This window comes from Cimex lectularius, unplaced genomic scaffold (genome assembly GCF_000648675.2).
Source record: "Cimex lectularius strain Harlan isolate CLEC.00 unplaced genomic scaffold, Clec_2.1 scaffold77, whole genome shotgun sequence".
NCBI lineage: Eukaryota > Metazoa > Arthropoda > Insecta > Hemiptera > Cimicidae > Cimex > Cimex lectularius.
In genome coordinates, this window is record NW_019392836.1 from 648,492 (window position 1) to 667,746 (window position 19,255).

The following is a 19,255-nucleotide window of genomic DNA, read 5'->3' on the forward strand; positions in this document are numbered from 1 at the left end:
CACTCTATCTCCCAGAGCATTGGGGCTCCTCCAGCGAAAGAACTTCCGGATCTTCCGGTTTTGTTTAAAGTGGAATTGCTAACCACCCCCTATAGGAGGCTGCCTTAGGTAAAGGACGCCATTCGTGTAGGCACGACCGACCACTATCCGTTCCCATCCGCCACTTCTCGCGTATTCGAGGGACTCCGTCAGCGTAGTCTGAGCGTCCTCAACGCTATACGGTTCGATGGTCCGAACCCGCGAGGCCGGGGTTATAACGAAGGTCATACGCAAGTGCTTGCTCGGAAGTCATAGATAGAAGAACAACCTTTTCTCGAAGTTCCCGCCAGGAGCATCGCCACTAAGCCACTACGAGTCCATTCCCAGTAAATAGGTCTGTACGAGTTAGGTTTGTAATAGATAGTATCCTTTGGTCATATACACCACTACTATCTCACGCCAATACTTACGGATATAGCTCCACGCCAAGAAGGCTCTGAATATTCTCGGTATTCATGAGGATGAGGATTTCTTGACCTGTTTGTAGTAGCATTTGCTAGATTTCGTTCACCCCGACGCCTTATTTGGTAATGAACCTTATAGGATCTAAAAGAATTCATCCAATTAATTAATCCTTTACACTCTAGTATAAATTTCACTTTGAAAATAAAGATCGTTGTTTAAACTTTTTAGACTTAAAAAGGTTCATAATAAATAACCTATAGAAAAAAATATACAAAGAAAACCAAATTCAGACACTATGACCCAGCAGATTCTTCCCATCCTTGAACTCAAAAAGTTGCTGGATGCATTTCGCTTATAGACAGTATGTTGAACCTCCTATTAACACCAGTTAATTCCTATAAAAACTAATTACAAACAATTAAAACCTTAGCTAACAACAATAGATATCAAGAAATCTTCATCGATAGATTGCTAGTAAAACGAATTAAAAAAAGAAGCAATAATTATGTCGAGAGAAATGTTTGTAACCGTTTAATGCTCGAAATCCATCCAATAATCAACAAGTCTGTGTGGAGAACAATCATTTACAAAAAAGGCTTAATTCATTTGTCATTTGACGAAATAAAAAATAATAAATATTGTGTAATAAATGTTTTAACTGTCCTGAAAAAAAGGCCATGATATATACTTTCAAACATTTGAGAATGGTAGAAAAAAAGTATATATTTAAAACAATAAAGTAGCTATTTTCTCAAAGTTAATAATTTTTTCTTTTTCCAATCTTTTGCATATTGAAAGAAGGACTGCTCCTCACGCTTATGTCAAACAGATGAAGTTATTCGAAGAGAGAAGGGCAATCCACCGACATGGCTCTATCCTTGATCTTGTTACGCCGGCGACCTCCTCAGATCTAATTTTCCCGATAAAAAAAGATCCCCAGAGGTGGTCAGATATTGGTCTCTCGTCACCCTTAGGGCTCGGATATGTCATCACAAGGAGGCCTTGCACTTACAGATAATCCACCGCCCTGGTTTGTTCACTAAGGCCCTATCCCTCCGTAAATGACCCTTCCAACTCGATTCGGCCCCACTCGGCCGCCTAAACTGATTGTTACTTTACACCCCGGAAATCGCATTAAAGCCTTCTGAACCGAGTTTTCATTGTTGGAGAAGAGCATGTGTATGGGCAACATCGGTCGCCGTCTTATCCAAGCATGCGGCCCAGCTGTAAAAAAATAATAAAGTAAAACAGGACATTTGATTAAATGTACAAAATGGTCATTTCCGGGAAGTCTGGTAAAGCAATAACTCCCAAATCTTATTATTACTATTATTCTGTTCAAAGGATGTGCTGTTTTTTATAAAATTCGTGGCCGTTTATTTTTAAGCTGCCTACTTTAATGTAAAACAAACAAGGGGACGACCAAGTTGGAGTGTCACGGATTTGGACCAAACTTTTTTGGTTGATTCAATACTCCAAAATATTGGACATATATCCGCCACTTATTGTAAATAAGCCTTGGTTTTGTCGAAAAAATTGAAAGTTCAAATTTTCCGTTTTTTCGCCGTTCTGCTTACTCAAATCAACTATGTTAATATATAATTTTACAAAATTTATTAATTGCGAAGCGGGAAGGACTAAACGTAAATCTGGTTGAATGAATTTATTTATATTTAATAAATTAAAATAATATTAATAAAAATTATAAGTTTAAAGTAAATTTAATTAAATGATAATAATTCTTTATTTATAGATTAACAAATTATCATTTTTAATTCTATTACATTTCTTGGTCCGAATGACCAAATAATCTCTTTCAATTAATTAATATTTATATAAGGTATTGGTTGAGATAAAAAAGTCAGTGACACGAGCGGGATTCGAACCCACGATCTTCGGCTAAATACGCCGCTGCTCTACCACTTGAGCTATCGTGATTTCGATCCAAACGGACACCAACTTCCCTTCTCAACCCAAACTTTCGAATTTTCCCTTCTTTTTCCCATTTTCCAAATGTGTAATCTATTTGATTCTCGGCGACAGATGAAATGGCCACGGAGAGTTTTAGTGACGATATATTTCGTTTTACTTATTAAATCCATTACATTTCGTGGTCCGATTGACCAGATAACATCTTTCAATTAATTAATCTTTATGTAAGGTATTGGTTGAGATAAAAAAGCCACGATAGGTCAAGTGGTAGAGCAGCGGCGTATTTAGCCGAAGATCGTGGGTTCGAATCCCGCTCCTGGCACTAACTTTTTTTATCTAATCAAAACATTAATTTTTTTTAATGTAATAATTTCATCGTTGGTTAACATAAAAACAAAAATGTTTTAGGACCGAAAATATTATAATTTGGAATGAGTTAAAAAGTAACAAAATACTACTTTTTTTCAAATTTAACAAACATGAAGTAAGTCATAAAATGGTCAATACTTGGATTTGAATTCATTTTTCGTGATTCTAGCGTTATAAAACCCTTAAATACCGCTTTTCGCGGAAATCGGTGTAAATTAATTTTTTTGACTGATAATTTCGATTTCCTTGCGTGAACATTTGTAGTGCGCTAATCTTTTTTCTCAAAACCTAAGAGACTGATTTTCATGGTTGATAATTATTTTTAAAGGAATTGTCAATTTCATTTTAAAACTATGTCAAAATCGGACTATTATTTAAAACTTAAAAAAACGAGGTTAATTTTTGACAAATAATTTCCCTATTTTGTTGTAGAAACCTTTTATATATTTTTATGTTGCATAAGTTGTTAAAAAGCTACGGTCCTCTTCTTACAAATGGTACGTCTGACGTTAAAATTGAACATTATTATGCATTAAAGAATTTAGAAAAACGAGAAGCGGTTTTTGTTTCAATTTAGCCTGGATCCTTTGTGTAACTGATTTTCTAATATGATTGGTTTTGGGAAGTGAGAACACATTGACACAACACTGACCGCCGAACATAGCAAACTAGAAAAAATTCCGTTACTTCAGGTTGCAAGAAAGTTAACTATATGTGGAAGTTTAGAGAGACATTACAAAGAAAAAGTGCCAAGTATACAGAGGGGAAGTGGCCCCAATTCGATTTTAGAATGCTTTCTCTCCCCCGTTACGAAAAATAGTTCGTACTAAAGAGTGTATGCACAATATACACAGAATTCTCTACCAAAATGACCTACTGAGGAGTGCCTATTGTCAAGAAATTCGATTTACCAAGTCAACGAATTTAACGAAGATCCGACGGAATAAATATCTTCAACTATGTATTCATGTATATTAATACTTACCAGCAAAAAAAGAAGAAAAAAACGTGTGCAAATAAAGATGTAGAAATATTACTATTATTTTTTCTCAACACGACACACAAGAATGACACATCTACACGGAAAACAAACACTTTGAGTAAGTGCGAATACTTTGATTGAATCTAAAATTTTCTAGCATTGTATAAATTCATTTTTTTAATCTAAAATTTTCTAGCATTGTATAAATTCATTTTTTTAATCTAAAATTTTCTAGCATTGTATAAATACATTTTTTTTTATCTAAAATTTTCTAGCATTGTATAAATTCAATTTTTTTTATCTAAAATTTTTTAGCATTGTATAAATACACTTTTTTAATCTAAAATTTTCAAGCATTGTATAAATACACTTTTTTAATCTAAAATTTTCTAACATTGTATAAATTCATTTTTTTTTATCTAAAATTTTTTTCACATCCTACATGTATTTGTAATATTTAAACAATGTTTATACATCCCAGGCCCTGAAGATGATTTCAATAAAGATCGAAACGTCGGCACGATAAAGAAAATGTTTTTCTAAAACCTACGTCACACCAAACCGTACCTCACGATCTCCAAATAATCATTGGCTAACTGTCACTAAATACCACAGACTATTTTTATTGTTAAATTAAAAATTTTCTATTGTATTTTCTCTCATAATTTTTGTACAAAGTCGGGCAGTCGATTTATGCCAATGCAAAAATGTTTGATATTCTTTTTACTTTTAAAATTATTTTTTCTGATAACTATAGTATTTCTATGGTTACAAATTTATTGAATAAATAAACGAACGTCAAAAATAAAAACCTGCAAAAAGCAACGTTGGATTCTCACCTTCTTTCCTGTCCCTCCCACTAATATTATAAATTAATTTATATGTTTTGTTATTTTAGCATATAAATAATAATTGATAATATATTTTATGTAAGGTATTGGATGAGATAAAAAAGTCATCGTCACGAGCGGGATTTGAACCCCCTACCTTCGAAGTCACGATAGCTCAAGTGGTAGAGCAGCGGCGTATTTGCCGAAGGTCGTGGGTTCGAATCCCACTCATGACACTGACTTTTTTATTTCAACCAATACCTTACATAAATGATCAATTAATTGAAAGATGGTATTTGGTCAATCAGACCACGAAATTTATGAATTGATAGTATAATTCGATAGAAAGGCTAGATCAAATCGAAAAACAACTGCAACAAGTATATTTTAACCCCAGACTCTTGTGGGTGTAATTTTAGATTTCACCCCTATTCGAGGAGTCAATTAATTAAGGAAAACCGTTTGTTATAATAATAAAATGAATAATTTCCCGGTCGTTAATCTCTGGTTTGAGACGCGTCAGGCCGGGGGCTATCGCTATGCCCGAATATGCCGTCGACTCTCAACGAATGCCATGGAAATAGGATTAGCTAGGCGAAAACAAATTAGCGGTTAATTAATTCCCACTTTTCCACCTCCACCCTCGGGCGGCAATAAATCCTGGCTTATTTTAATCGGTGGTGCCGGAGGAACGCTGATAGAGAACAAACGAAGACAAAAGGCGGAGGGCGAAGGATGGGAAAAAATAACAAGTTGCCCGTTCAAATCCGATTTGCTCAGATTTACCATGCATGGCCTGACTTTAATTCCGTCCACGGCCTGTTCGGAAAGACCGGACGAAAATTGCTGGAGAATCGGCAAATCTCGAACATCCAATCATTCTCACAGTACAAAAGTGCAATTTGAAATTCATATTGTAAAACGTAAAACGGGTTCCTTTCTTCTTTTGCATGTCGTTACTTTTTTTTATAAACTTTACTGACTATCTACTAAAACTGGCGAAGAAGCTTGAAGAAAAGAATTGCTCAGATCTGATTTTCAGATTTCCTGGTTCTCGAATTAACTAACCGCGAACAAATTGTACCCAAGGTGCTCATTTCTCTCTCTCTCCCTCCCTCCCTCCTCACTCACCCCCTCTCTTTTTCTGTCTCTTTCTCTTTCTCTCTCCCTCACTCTCTCTCTCTCTCTCGCTCTCTCTCTCTCTCTCTCTCTCTCTCTCTCACAAAATTCGAAATGCTTTGGTCATTAACATTTGATCCTTTCTTTCTTTTTTAAAACGTTTTGACAAAAATGACACACACATAAATTTAAACGGTTAATTAAATAAATAGTTTATTATCCAGAATTGCGTTGAATGATCTCGAATGTGCTAACTCCCTTCGCCCTTCTGCTCAGCCGCTTGGTAATGCAGCTCGTGTGTTAAAATAAAGTTAGGGAAGGTTGAGTAAATCCAGCTAGGGTTTAGGGCACTTGAAGAATTAGCCAAGTGATTGCAATTGTGGAAAGAACTGCTGGTCCCTTTCTGACCAGAATAACAAACCATACCCGAATTTAATGCTTAATTTGTTCCTCGACTCGTAAATGTACTAGAGCCCTTCCGGGAATGAGTTTCTTTTGATTCTTCTAAACTTCTTTTATGCACGTGTATTAAAATCATTATGAATTTGAATGTGTTACGAAATTGGAGACCAAATGCGGAACAAGAAGAACAAACAAAGCAGAACAACAATCTGCAGCCTTCTGGCTTAATATACTTTCATACTTTCTTAGTTTAGTCCAATTGACTCGATCCTTCTTTTAAGAGCTGTACATTGGCTGTCATTGCTGCAGTTCTTATTTATCGGGTCTTCTAGGATATGTATGCATTGAGCACACTGCAGCCTTGTTATACTTTTCTTGGTTCATTAGTTTAGTTCAATTGACTCGATAATTCTTTTTAAGTTCAGTTCAATTTAGTCGAGCGTTCTTTTAAGAAGTAGTAGGCCGTTGATTGTCATGACTATAGTTCTTTTTTCTTGAGTCTTCTTCAATCGCTAGGCTACGTCGACTATGAGGCACTGCAACCTTCTGGCTTAATGGGCTTTTCCTAGAGCCTTAATTCAGCTTAACTCAATCCTCCTTTTTAATAAGAAGTAAGCCATTGATTGTCATTACTGTAGTTGTTTTTCCCGGGTTTTCATTGTACCCTAGGATATGTCTCTATTGAGCAGTTCTCGTTCGAAAATGATATGTGGCAGTTTCTCCCTCCACATTGCATAACCTCAAAATGGAGTATTGTTAAATGTACCCATATTTTCCTGGTCCTTATAGATACCCAATCTACCATGATTGCCAGTTTTGGTGAGGGTTCTTTGATCATTAGTTTACTGCGTCTAGCACAACTGGTATTCGTCCTTTTCTCCTTTTATTAGCGCTTCTGGTCTTGCAGACCATCCCCCTGGCCAGCTTGTCCCTTGTTTAATACTCAAAACTCCTTTGTGCCTACCCAAAATATAGTCCGGTTATGTTTTCCCAGGTTTTTGAGATTTTGGATTTGACAGTTTTACGTACAAATGCTATTAGGGAAGCTGTGTGAACATACGGGGATTTTTGTCAAGATTTCCTATGACAAACGCTTTTGATGGCAAGTATTTCAGCTTGAAAGACCAGGTGTACTTTTCTAATGAGTTTGATTGCTCATATCTGGCTTGCACTGAATATACCTCACCTGTTTCCATGTCCATTTTCTCTTTATAGTCTATTAAATGATTTGTAGGATTTAGAAAAGGCCTGTATGCCAGATTTAGTCCCCATTCAGTTTATGTGTTGTGAAATCTGTTTTCGCTTGTCTTAGCTTGTCTTTGTACATATAACAGCCGGTAGGGTTGGTTCTAGTCATTGCTCCTTTGATGCATAAATTTACTTGTCAGTGCCAGATTTATGAGCAATACAATTAAAACCGGTATACCCAATATGCCATTTTCAGTTGTCGTCCTAAATATTTACCTAGGCTTCTTCTGGCCATTAGTGCTATTTAACTTTTGCTTAAAGGGCTGAACGCTACAAGTGAAGCACTATGATGGTGTTGTGAAATTTATATATTTACAACAGTTTTATTGACGTTAGCTTTAACATTACTTCCCGTATACTCGGTCGTCCTAAAAAGGGCAATGAGGATCTTTAACGTCCGTACCTAGCCTATTCGGCCTTATCAGACGTTTTGATTCTCAAATTGAGAGCTGACGCACCTGGCATACGACAGAAGGGTGTTACTGCCGCAGCGTTGGTGTAGAGGCAGCTCAGCCCCGAGGGGCCAAGACGAACCTCACTCCCCGCTTGCCCAATCCGAGTGGCCGGGTCAGCATTAAGCATCGAACCGTATGCCGTGCGCAAAGGGCTAAGTCGAAATTCATCAGCCTGGTCTCCCTCGCACTCCCTAGGTAGAGAAGGCCACTCTGCCTCCTAGAGTAGTGGGGCTTCCCCAGCGTAGAAACTACCGGATCCGCTCCGGCCGCGGTTTTTTTTAAAGTGGAATTGCTAACCACCCCCTAGACTAGACCGCCTACGGTAAAAGCCTCCAATCGAGCTCAGCCTGCACCTACGTGCAAAGCATACTCGAGTAGTACACTACCCATTCCCATCCGCCACTACTCACACATTCAAGGACTTTTCAGCATAATCATAGCGTCCTCAACGCTTATACGCTGCCGTCCGATCCGCCGTATCCCGTAGGCTGGGTGTATAACGATGATCATGAGCAAGTTTCGTGCGAAGGTCACAGATAGAAGACAGCTTCTTCTCTAAGTACACGCCAGGGGCTCACCACGGCCAACTACGAGTCCATTCCCATTTTAACAGGGGTGAACCTTGGAACATTTCTGTTATCCTGTCGTACAGATGACTATGCAACCTCCCCCGTCTATGCAGATAGGACCTGGTGCCCTAATATTCGTGATAAGGCACCCGCCGCCCCATGCCAACCCGAGGCGGACACGAGTACAGCTTGTGCTTTAGAGAGTTGCCAAGCCGTCAGGGTTAGCTTTAACAGCAAAGTAGCTTGCTTTGATCATCCGGAATATTAAAGAAAAACTTAACTTGCAAAACCACAGAAAAAATTAACAATTATTGAGAAAGTACAAAAGGTCTCGCCTCTCCCTGCTTATATCCCCCATGTCACTTAATCTTGGTCGTTTCCAGGTTTGAATATGTTACAGTAAACAATAACATTCCAAGGGCTGAAGGAGAAAAATCTTTAAACAATTTGCAGGAACATGTGAAAGGACACTTGGATAACAATTAACATACATAGAAAATGCTCTTTCTCCTGGACTATTTCTTTGGTTCGTTATATCAAAGGGTGGGTGAAACGCTGCTCCTTTCGCTTCGCAATTTATCGTAGGAAATATCGTTTCTGAATTAAGGGGGTTCTGAGGTGGAGGTAGGAGGAAGAGCATTGAGCACATATTTATTCCTTTGATGGAACGATAGGGAGGCCGTTACGGAAGCACGGCGGAATCAGGGGCCAACTTATTCAAAGGCGTTTGGACGGAAACGAGGATGCTACCGGGCTTGGCATTTATGCTGTTAGCATAATGCCGGCCCCGTGGAATATTCGGGCCCAAAGGCAATCAGCACCTTTTCAATCCCCCAGACAAATCCCTCACCGTTCTTTTTAAGCCCCTACAAAGATCTCGAAATGAAATTATCGATTTCGACATTTTAATTTGTCGGTGATAATTAGGTGATAAATGTTTTCCCTGTTTTATATAGTATAAGCCTTAAAAATATTAATAATTTATAATAAAAAGAAAAACTCCATACCCTCTCTTCTACGAACTGAAAATATTTACCTATGCAATTGCAATTGAACCAGACTTTCCAAACAAATTAATTTAAAACACTTCATGATATGAAACATCAAAATTAAAATAACTTTTTTTTGGTAAAAAAAAGGTTCATAAACAATTAGCGTGAATTTTATGATTTTAGGAACAATAAATCAGTTCATAGAACGGAAAAATTTGGAATGATACAGAAAAGAGAGGTCATTTGACGATTTAGTACTGCTATCTTTTGTACTGCTGTCATAATATTTTGGGGCAAATTTAACCTTAAAAACTTTTTGCTATGGATGTATGTTGATAAGTACATACAAATTTGTCAGATTTGTCAGAAAGTGGGGAGCCAACCAGTGCTGGAGCTATCTTTTATTTAGTTAGAGGCCACGGTTAAGGAAGGAGGTCACAAGGCCATTGTCGTTTCAGACGGTTTGGAAGATCGAAAGGATGGGACGGTGAAAAAAAAAGTTGGGGCTATAGCTACACTTGACTAACTTGTCCAGTAAATCAGTGATGTTTGCGAGGATATCTGTCATCATCGATGGCTAAAAGAGACAGAACTAAACAAAAGAAAACTCAAACCGTGATAAACTTACTGTTCGGATGCATGTCATCATCAATCCCGCCGACTACATTCCCGTAGTGCTGCTTCGGAGCCGGCTGATTCTCACAGTGCTCACGTTCGAGCTTTTTCTGCTTTGCAGTCCCTCCCATCTTCAACCTCACCTCATGATTTCACTACAAAAACAAAATTTTTTCATAAATCGCATTACTTTCGCACTGAAAATGCACGATTAAAAAAAGGACCAAATCATAATTTTCAAATAGTAAAAATGTTCAGGTAGAGCTTCGGTAGCAGAAAATAGGCAGTGTTTGCGCCGAGGACAGTGTGTATGGTAATGAAATTAATTTTTTTTTTTAAATGAACGAAACCAGAAAGAAATAATAAAAATAAAATAAAACCAATCTTCTGTCGGCTCCCTTTCTATCTGTTCAACCATATCCAAAATTGAAGTGGAAAATTGGAGAACATAATTGTCCACACAATCTAACGATATCTCGTTAATTCTCCTTTCGAGATTGCAAATTCGTCCATCGTCTTCGTCAGAAGCGTACACGCTGTTTTAAATTCCTGTTACCCGGCTTCGGAATCTTCCCTCCGAAATCGTACAATCTCTGAACTCGTCGAAACAGCGTTTCCTTTTTGTTCAGGATTGACATAAGTTTTAGGTTTTTGCCTTATCACTAATGGCTTTTAGGTTGATGAGCAAACGACAACTTAACAATATAACAACGACTAACGATATAACAAAATGGCGACCGTTCCAGTTCTGACAACCAATGGATATGCCGATTTTCCGACTTCTATATACGGCTCGGAGGACCAAATGTTTGCGCCGGAGACCGTGGACTGTATGGCATTGAAATTAGATAAATATAAAAATATATTAAAAAAAGAACAGAAAATGAACAAAACTAAACAAAATAAACCAGAAGGGAATAATAAAAAAATAATAATAAAAGCAATTTCACCTGTCTTCCGTCGGCTCCCTTTCTTCACCGACTAGGGTTCCAGGGGATGATCGGAGCGAAAAGATGGTTTGGAAAAAGGAACGGAAAACCCTTACGGTGGAGACAACTATCACGCCGCAGGAACAGTTCGGTCGACGAAAGTACAGGTGAGACGACAAGCCACAATTTTGAGAACCGGAACACCACTATATCCAGGAATATCGACTAATTTTATTCACCGGAAAAAAAAATTTCAAATATTGGATACGTTCTCCAGGACGGTTCGACAACAACTGGATATAAAAAATATGGCCAACAGTCCAAAGTACAACAGGGGGATGCAAACAGGCAGTTTTGATTTGAGCTGATTAAAGGCTAGTAATTGAAATGTAGCCAAGCATATTTATGTTTGATTCCGCAGACTCTCTAAGTACTCGTAAAATCTACTTATTTATGAATTTATTACGAAACAATGTCATTTTTATGCCTTTGCCTCAAACAAGAAGGTGAAGAAGTTCCCTCCCCGCAGGTAAAATTTGAGAAACATTTTATGCCTCTATACCACCCACTATACTATGTATTTGTACTATCACAGCCGACACAATTCCGAACATTTTCATAAACCTTGATAAAAGATTTAAGAGCACTTTATTCTGACAACTTGACTGAACTAAAAAAGACAGCCAATTTAAAAATTGTCATTTTGTTATCAATAAATTATATTTGTTTAATGATTATACACTTACTTAATTATTAATGTTTGTACTATTATTTATAAAATTATTGATGTTGTATATGACAAATTGATTTTATAATTAATTATTAATAGCTACGTGTAATGTTGACATTACTGCTCTCAGTGCACGTTCGTCAGGCTAGTCCAGTGTAGATCCATCTTAATAGAACAAAAACAAGTTTAAATAAATTAAAATCCAATGTAAGTAAAATGTCGCAAATATCCAATATAGGAAAAATTATTGAGAAAACTCTGGATTTTAGAAAAAAAGCTGCTAGCATTTCGAAGCTTACAAGTTGAAATAAATAAAACCTAATTTAAAACAAAGGAAAAATTCTTAAATATATTAAATAAAAATAAAGATTTTGGACGTCCTTTCAAGTTCAATTAACTTTTACAAATAATTTGTGATAAATTGATATTGCCCAGCCGGATGTCCTGATGAAACAGAATACAAGTTAAAATAAAACAATATTAATTAAACATTGAAAATTTAGGAAAAATATACAATAATATATCAAGAAATACAGGGCGTCCCAGTCCTTCTGACGAAACTCAGGGAATCGATTCTAACTCTTCGTTTGGAGCAAAAAATGATCAGGAGAAAATTTTCGGAAAGCTCTCTATTTTGAAGATATTTGTCAATTTAGGTTTTTTCAACTTTTCACTACCTTACCACATGTTCGAGAAGAGGGAAAACACTTTGAGCATTTCCTCTGAAAAGTTCCTCCTTTGTTGCTACAAGAAGAACCATTGCATTTTATTGTATGAAGCTTTCTGGTATGGTTTTTGTGAGATTACAGATGTGTCATTTTTATTTTACAAAGCGAGTTCTAATTGATTTATTTCTACCCCCCCTTCAAATTTACTTTAGCTCACGTTTTCGAACATTCAATTGTTATTTCTCAACTCTACTAGAACGTTATTTAAAAACCTGGATAGATCAACATAAAGTATATTTGATGAAGAAGTTTTTGTGAAATTTGACAAGTTGTAGGTATTTTTTGTAACCTCAGTAGAACGTGAATCATGACCAAAATTTTAAATTTTGTAATTTTGACATGTTCCAACTGATATTGGCTAACATTTTATGTCATTCAGATTATTGCAAATAGAAGTATCTTACAGCAAATTTAGCGTTCTTTCAAATGGTGTAATTGGGCTTGTTGTAGACTCAACATTTTGGAAGTTGTAAGCATTTTTATGTGGTAAGGTAGTGAAAAGTTGAAAAAACCTAAATTGACGAATATCTTCAAAATAGAGAACTTTCCGAAAATTTTCTCCTGAACATTTTTCTAAAAAGAGTAGAATCGATTCCCTGAGTTTCGTCAGAAGGAACTAGGTCACCCAGTATAGGAAAAACTAACTAGTAGTGTGTAGAAAAAAACAACAATTAACATTGGATTTGAGGTAACTAGTTATTTTTGTAACGAACATCACCAGTGTACTGAATACTGAATATTAGACTTAATTACCCAATCAATTATCCAAACTCAACATAAAACATGTTAATACACATATATAAAATGTTATGTTAGACAAAAAAAATGGTCTAGGTGACGTTCTTCCACAAGCATTCATAAAAATATACTTCGAGCTCAATGTGTAAAATATATTATTGTTCTATTAATTTGATAAAATAGTGTTCAATTTTACTTACCAATATTGGCAATACTCAATTTTTAGTATTTATATATATACACATACACATATATATACACTTACATCAATTGAATATTTGTTAGGGAAGAACCTTCAGTTGACTTTTTTCCCATATAAAATGTTCACTGATGATGCCCAGCCGAAAGTAAATAGAAGTGGACTGTTGAATCCTGTGATGATCAAGGGCATTTTAAAACATCACAACCCCATTAAACAACCATCTAAAATCCATTTTGTTCTCGCAATTAGAAAAGCCATAAATTAAATTATTTCAGCTTAGATTTTAAAGCGTACTTTTCCCTCAAATGGGCAACGAAGATTTGATTTTTTTGTTAGAATTGCAAAATTAAATCGTTCAGTTTCAAAAAAAAAAGTATGAATCCATTATTAAAAACATGCGATTTTGTAATTAATTAGTAATTATTTTTAAAGTTTATGGACCTTGGATGACAACAGGTCTATAAAATAATGAAGGCCTTTTGTGATTATTAATTTTTAATTTATCAACAATAGTACAATCATGATATAAAAATTACAAAATATAATTTGAACCATCTACTTAACCATACATAATCATTTTTCTACAATATATTTCACTATAGCATTTTAAAAATTTAAAAAAATAAAATAAAAACACTGTTTTCAACCAAGAGTTAGAAACTAGATTAAGGTTTAACATCAATGATGTTAAATAGATAATTATTATATTAATCTATACATGTATTTAGTAGTCATAATGGATCGAATTAATTATACATTTAATTTAAGGTCATGGTTGAGATGAAGAAGCTAGTGTAACGGACGGGATTCGAACCCACCCGCCGAATATCGTGGGTTCGATACCACTTGTGAAACTAGCTTTTTCATCTCAACCAAGACCTTAGATTAAAAATATGTTAGTTGATAATAACATTAAAATAAAGCATAGTTGCTCTTTTCAGAGCTTTTTGGTCGTGACGATACATCCAAGCTGTTCGAGTTAGTTGCATTTGTTAGTGTTTTATTAAATTGAACTATCTGTCCTCCAAGAGTTTGACTGTGAGGAACTGGATCGCCTTTTGTCCCAGCTTGGTCTTTTTGGCATCCTTCGGTTTGCCGTTTTTCTTAAGCGCGACGTACCAATTGAAGCGGGCGTATGGTTTTGAAAGGTAGACGAGGTGGTGCCTGTGAAGCGATTCTAAAAACACAGTCGACTCGTCCAATACGTTTGCCTATTGATCAAAATCTATTATTGTTTTTTCTTTTATTTGTATTAATTCTTTTTAAATTACTTCTCCGTAAAGCCGGCCGGTTTTATTCATCGCCAAGTAAAGATTCGCCTTCGTACCTCTGATGCGCACCTCGCCCGCTTTTACAGTCGTGAATTCAACGATGGCTAAAACAGACAGAACTAAACAAAAGAAAACTCAAACCATGATAAACTTACCGTTCGGATGCATGTCTTCATCAATCCCGGCGACTGTCCCATCTTGCATGATTGCAAGGAAATAGCCAGTCCGGCAGTACAGCTGCTTTCTCTTCCCGTAGTGTTGCTTAGGAGCCGGCTGATGCTCACAATGCTCAGGTTCGGGCTTTTTCTGCTTTGCAGAGTTCCCTCCCATTTTACGATCTCACTTCATGTCTTCACTATAAAAGCCAAAATTATTTGTATAAATGGCGTTACTTTCACACTGAACTGAAAAGGCATTAAAAAAAAGACCAAATCATAATATTCAGTTAGTAAAAAAACCCAGATTGAAACTCCGTAACATAGAAAAGGCAGTTCTGATTTGAACTGATTGAATACGTGTAATTGGACTGTAGCCAGGCACATTTATATCTGTACGCACGGACTACCTAAGTACTCGTAAAGTCTACTTATTACAAAAGAATGCGGCTTTTATGACTTTGATATCTTTATGGATCGGGTAAAACAAAAATACACAGCAATTTTACCTATTTTTACTCCCTCGTAAACAGTTATCGGTCTTTCTTTAAACTGGCAGGCCTGCAGAAAGATCACTATAAGCTTTTGTACTTCACCGAAAATATTTTCAAGATCAATTGGTATAAACTGCAATCAAATCATTTTTTTAGGTTAGATCTGTTTAATTTACTCATTCGAGTTTTTTCTTAAAAAATTAAATTTTTCAATGCAAATTTTAGAAATGTCCATTATTAATTTAGCAAAATTGATGCACCTTTTTATGACATTATTACTCCATTTGAAAAAATAAATTTAAAAATATTGAAATGTTAAATTCACTAATTTCGTGGTCCGCTTGACCAATTAATATATTACAATTAATTAAGGTTTTTAGTTGAGATAAAAAAGTCAATAGCACGAGCAGGATTCGAACCCACGACCTTCGGCTAGATACGCCGCTGCTCTACCACTTGAGCTATCGTGACCTCGATCCACTCGGACACTAACTTTTGAATTTTCTCTCCTTTTTGCAATTTTTCGAGATGGGAAGTTAGTGTCCGAGTGGATCGAGGTCACGATAGCTCAAGTGGTAGAGCAGCGGCGTATCTAGCCGAAGATTGTGGGTTCGAATCCCGCTCGTACCATTGACTTTTTATCTCAACTAAAAACTTTAATTAATTGTAATATTGAAATGTGTTGGTCTGAAAGGTTCAACACAAAAAATAAATAAATAAATAAAATTTGACATGAAGCCAATGGAAACGTCAAAAATAATTTATAGAAGGTATACAAAATAGGAACGTGTTGTTTATAGACTAAGAATTCGACATACCAGGATACCTCTTGTCGAATAGAGTTTAACAATTGTGTAATGTTTAGTAACCGTTAGTTAATGATTATTCGGAAATCGTGAGATGCGGTCTGGTGTGACGTAGGTTTTAGAAAAACATTTTCTTTATCGTGCCAACGTTTCGATCTTTATTGAGATCATCTTCAGGACTCAAAGTGTTTGTTTTCTTCGTAATTGTGTCATTCTTGAGGGCTCTCTCAACACGACACACAAGAATGACACAATTACGCAGAAAACAAACACTTTGAGCCCTGAAGATGATTTCAATAAAGATCGAAACGTTGGCACGATAAAGAAAATATTTTTCTAAAACCTTCGTCACACCAGACCGCATCTCACGATCTCCGAATAATCTTTAATAATTGTTATGACTAAAAAGTAGAAGCACAATACAAATTGTTATAAGATTTATGACAAATAAGCTATAAAATTCATTAAAAATAGTCTGATTTACTAAAAATAATAGGTGTGTTAGAACCCTTTATTTTATACAATTTAGGTTAAAGGTAGTAATGTTTTTATTCAGCATAATATTTATATTACAGTTAAACAATCGCTATAATTTTATGAATAAATTGACAATTACTTTACATCAAAAATTAGATAAATTATAAAAAGTTGAAAAAGCGAGCGAAGTTGATAGAGTCGATTTTTTTGCCTGTATTTTAATTTAATTGTGCATTATAATTAATTATTTATTATTGACAGAATTTGGCTATGTCAAAATTAAAGAAAAGCAGGGAATCAACAACTGAAGTTAGATTGAAGGTAATTATAGATCTGTCTGATTATATAAATTTTATGATAGGTTATATATTGGTATAATTATAAAATGGTATGCTGTAATTAATAAAAAATATAAAATAAGAAGTTGAATGTAGGCAAGACGTGATAACATGTCCTGATATAGTGTGTGGTATATTAGTTCAATTATTGATTAATAATTAATTATTTATTATTGTAACAACACATTTACAACAAACCCAATAAAAATCTGGAGGCGCCAGCAACAAAGTAGAAATGGACTAAGAAGTCAATGTCTATTAATTTGTGCTTTATATATTTTAAGCCAATTATTAATTAATAATTAATTATTTATCATTGAAAAAACGAATCTATAGACAACTCAATGAAATTTATGAAATTTGAAATAACCAGTGCCCAAAGTAAGAATCGACCTGGAAGGGTCATGTCTATTGATGTATGCCACGTGTATTTTTGATCAATTATTAATTAATAATTAATTATTTATTATAGAAGAAACCATCTACCACCGACGCAATGCAAATTAGGAAAATGTGGAGAAATCAGTGCTCAAAGTAAGAATCGACTGAAAGATGTCATGTCTATTGATATTTACTCTGTTACATTAGTTCAATAATAATTAATCATTAATTATTTACAGTTGAAGAAACACATCTACAGCCAACGCAATAAAAATTTGTAAAACGTGAAGGAGCCAGCGCCCAATGTAAGAATCGACAGGATTGTTCTGTTCATATTAGTTAATAATTAATAAATAATTACTTATTATTGTAGAATCTCGTCTTTGACCAACTCAGTGAATATTAGGAAAAGATAGTTAAGGCTACCATTTCATGTTAAATTGAAGTTAGTTTTTTTTAAACTGTGTCGTTCATATAATTAATTATAAATTATTTATTGCATAAAATTCATCCTGGGCTAGTTCAAGACGAAGGAGGCAGCCTTCTGAACGATGATAAATTTGCCACAATGGTTTCACATTTTCTGCTTGATTATTTTAATTAATATAAATGTTTATTTAAATAGTAAGAGTATAAACAACAATCGTATAAATAATTATAATTGGTTAATTTTTGTATGCTTAATTATTATAATATAAATTGATTTTTGTGTTCATATGGCACTGTGTGGTTGACGCGGTGACAGATCCGGAATAAACAAACCGAAATTGTGAGTTCATTGTTCCAGAACGATTTGACCCATTTAATTATGATGATGATGGGCCGAAATTGAAAAAAAAGTGACTTCGTACAACAGGGCTAGTTTTAAAGATTGTTTTCTTTTAATAAAGCTTTAATAAATACCATCATTCAACGTGCTATTGTGTCTCTATTGTAAGTTAAGTGTTTGGAATATAAAAAGCGGATTGTTTTATTGATTTTTCTGTTGAAAATTCGTCGATGAAAATAGTATGCATGATTAATTGCATGGAAATCAGGGAGTATGTAATGTTCTGAGGCGTTGAAATCTTCCTGGCCGAAGAAGAGGTCTAAAGAGTCCTCCAGCCCGGCGGAACGTTACAATAGTTTAAAAAAATATTACATGAAAAACCGTGTTAATGTAAAATGTAAATTATTTACGTTGTAGGCAGCAGTGTTCCCCTCGATTTCAAGAGTCGGATAAAACTGAACGGGATCCAGATTTAGAAACAGATTCTCGCTTCCTACACGCCGCGCCGCTGGGGGGGAGACGGCTGTGGGACGATTTTTCACCAGTCGGCAATATAATTTTTTTTTTTCAAAACAAAATAAAAAGAACCCATTCATACTTTTATAATCGAGGGAAAAGCCTGTTTTTCGACGCCGAGTCGTGTCATCCTAGGATAATAGAGTAATAAGGATAAAAACAATTTTTTAAAAGGTCAATCGTTTTAGGTGGAAAAAAATTATATTCGAACGCCAAATTTAGACCTTTTGCCCTAATCTGCCGGCAGCACGTGCCTATTGACGCAGAACTTCAAAAGCGTTGTATTTATTCAGAAAACAATCGCACATTTTTAGCCTTAAAACCTCAAACTGGGTCTCAAGTCGCTCATGACTAATTTTTTTTTTAAATTTTTTTAAATACATATGACAAGAGCATCAAAGATTAATATTCAAAAATCATCTAATTGCGGAGAAATCTAACTGTTTGGATAAAGGTTTTTTTTAATAAAGTAAAATAAATCAAGTATCTACGTTAGAATTTTTTGAGTTATCTTCATAAGGCCTTGTGATGAACTAAATTTTTTGATTTCACCAAACTTTCGATAATTTATATCGCCATCCTCGGGGCCTAATTATTGAAAAATACACGCATAAACAGAGTTGCAGTGAGATATTGCAGAACTATATTTCATAATAAAATCTATTTATACCTTAATCTAATCTATACCCAATGTTTTTATTTACAATACTTCACTGGGTAAAGTAAGTTTATTATGAAAACAATGTAATTCTGCAATATCTCAT

General features: G+C 35.1%; 2 protein-coding genes across 4 annotated transcripts; both read right to left on the reverse strand.

Annotated features, from left to right (window-relative positions):
- Positions 1 to 709: 709 nt before the first annotated feature.
- On the reverse strand, positions 710 to 13,572 carry LOC106669527. Of its 2 annotated transcripts, none has more exons than XM_024228598.1 (3): positions 13,348 to 13,572; positions 9,971 to 10,112; positions 710 to 1,668 (listed from the first exon to the last, which is right to left on the reverse strand). In XM_024228598.1, the coding sequence occupies exons 2-3, from the start codon at positions 10,086 to 10,088 to the stop codon at positions 1,484 to 1,486; spliced, it is 303 nt and encodes a 100-aa protein (XP_024084366.1). In that variant the 5' UTR covers positions 10,089 to 10,112; positions 13,348 to 13,572; the 3' UTR covers positions 710 to 1,483. The 2 variants fall into 2 exon arrangements, 1 of the variants encoding a protein (XP_024084366.1); XR_001340938.2 differs by lacking the exon at positions 710 to 1,668 and adding an exon at positions 11,720 to 11,781 and having other exon boundaries at positions 9,502 to 10,112.
- A 559-nt stretch (positions 13,573 to 14,131) lies between these two features.
- LOC106669526 (fibroblast growth factor 1-like) lies at positions 14,132 to 18,464 on the reverse strand. Of its 2 annotated transcripts, XM_014399056.2 has the most exons (5): positions 18,386 to 18,428; positions 15,220 to 15,337; positions 14,711 to 14,910; positions 14,556 to 14,659; positions 14,132 to 14,495 (listed from the first exon to the last, which is right to left on the reverse strand). In XM_014399056.2, the coding sequence occupies exons 3-5, from the start codon at positions 14,883 to 14,885 to the stop codon at positions 14,298 to 14,300; spliced, it is 477 nt and encodes a 158-aa protein (XP_014254542.1). In that variant the 5' UTR covers positions 14,886 to 14,910; positions 15,220 to 15,337; positions 18,386 to 18,428; the 3' UTR covers positions 14,132 to 14,297. The 2 variants fall into 2 exon arrangements, with proteins under 2 accessions (XP_014254542.1, XP_014254541.1); XM_014399055.2 differs by lacking the exon at positions 15,220 to 15,337 and having other exon boundaries at positions 18,386 to 18,464.
- Positions 18,465 to 19,255: the final 791 nt, after the last annotated feature.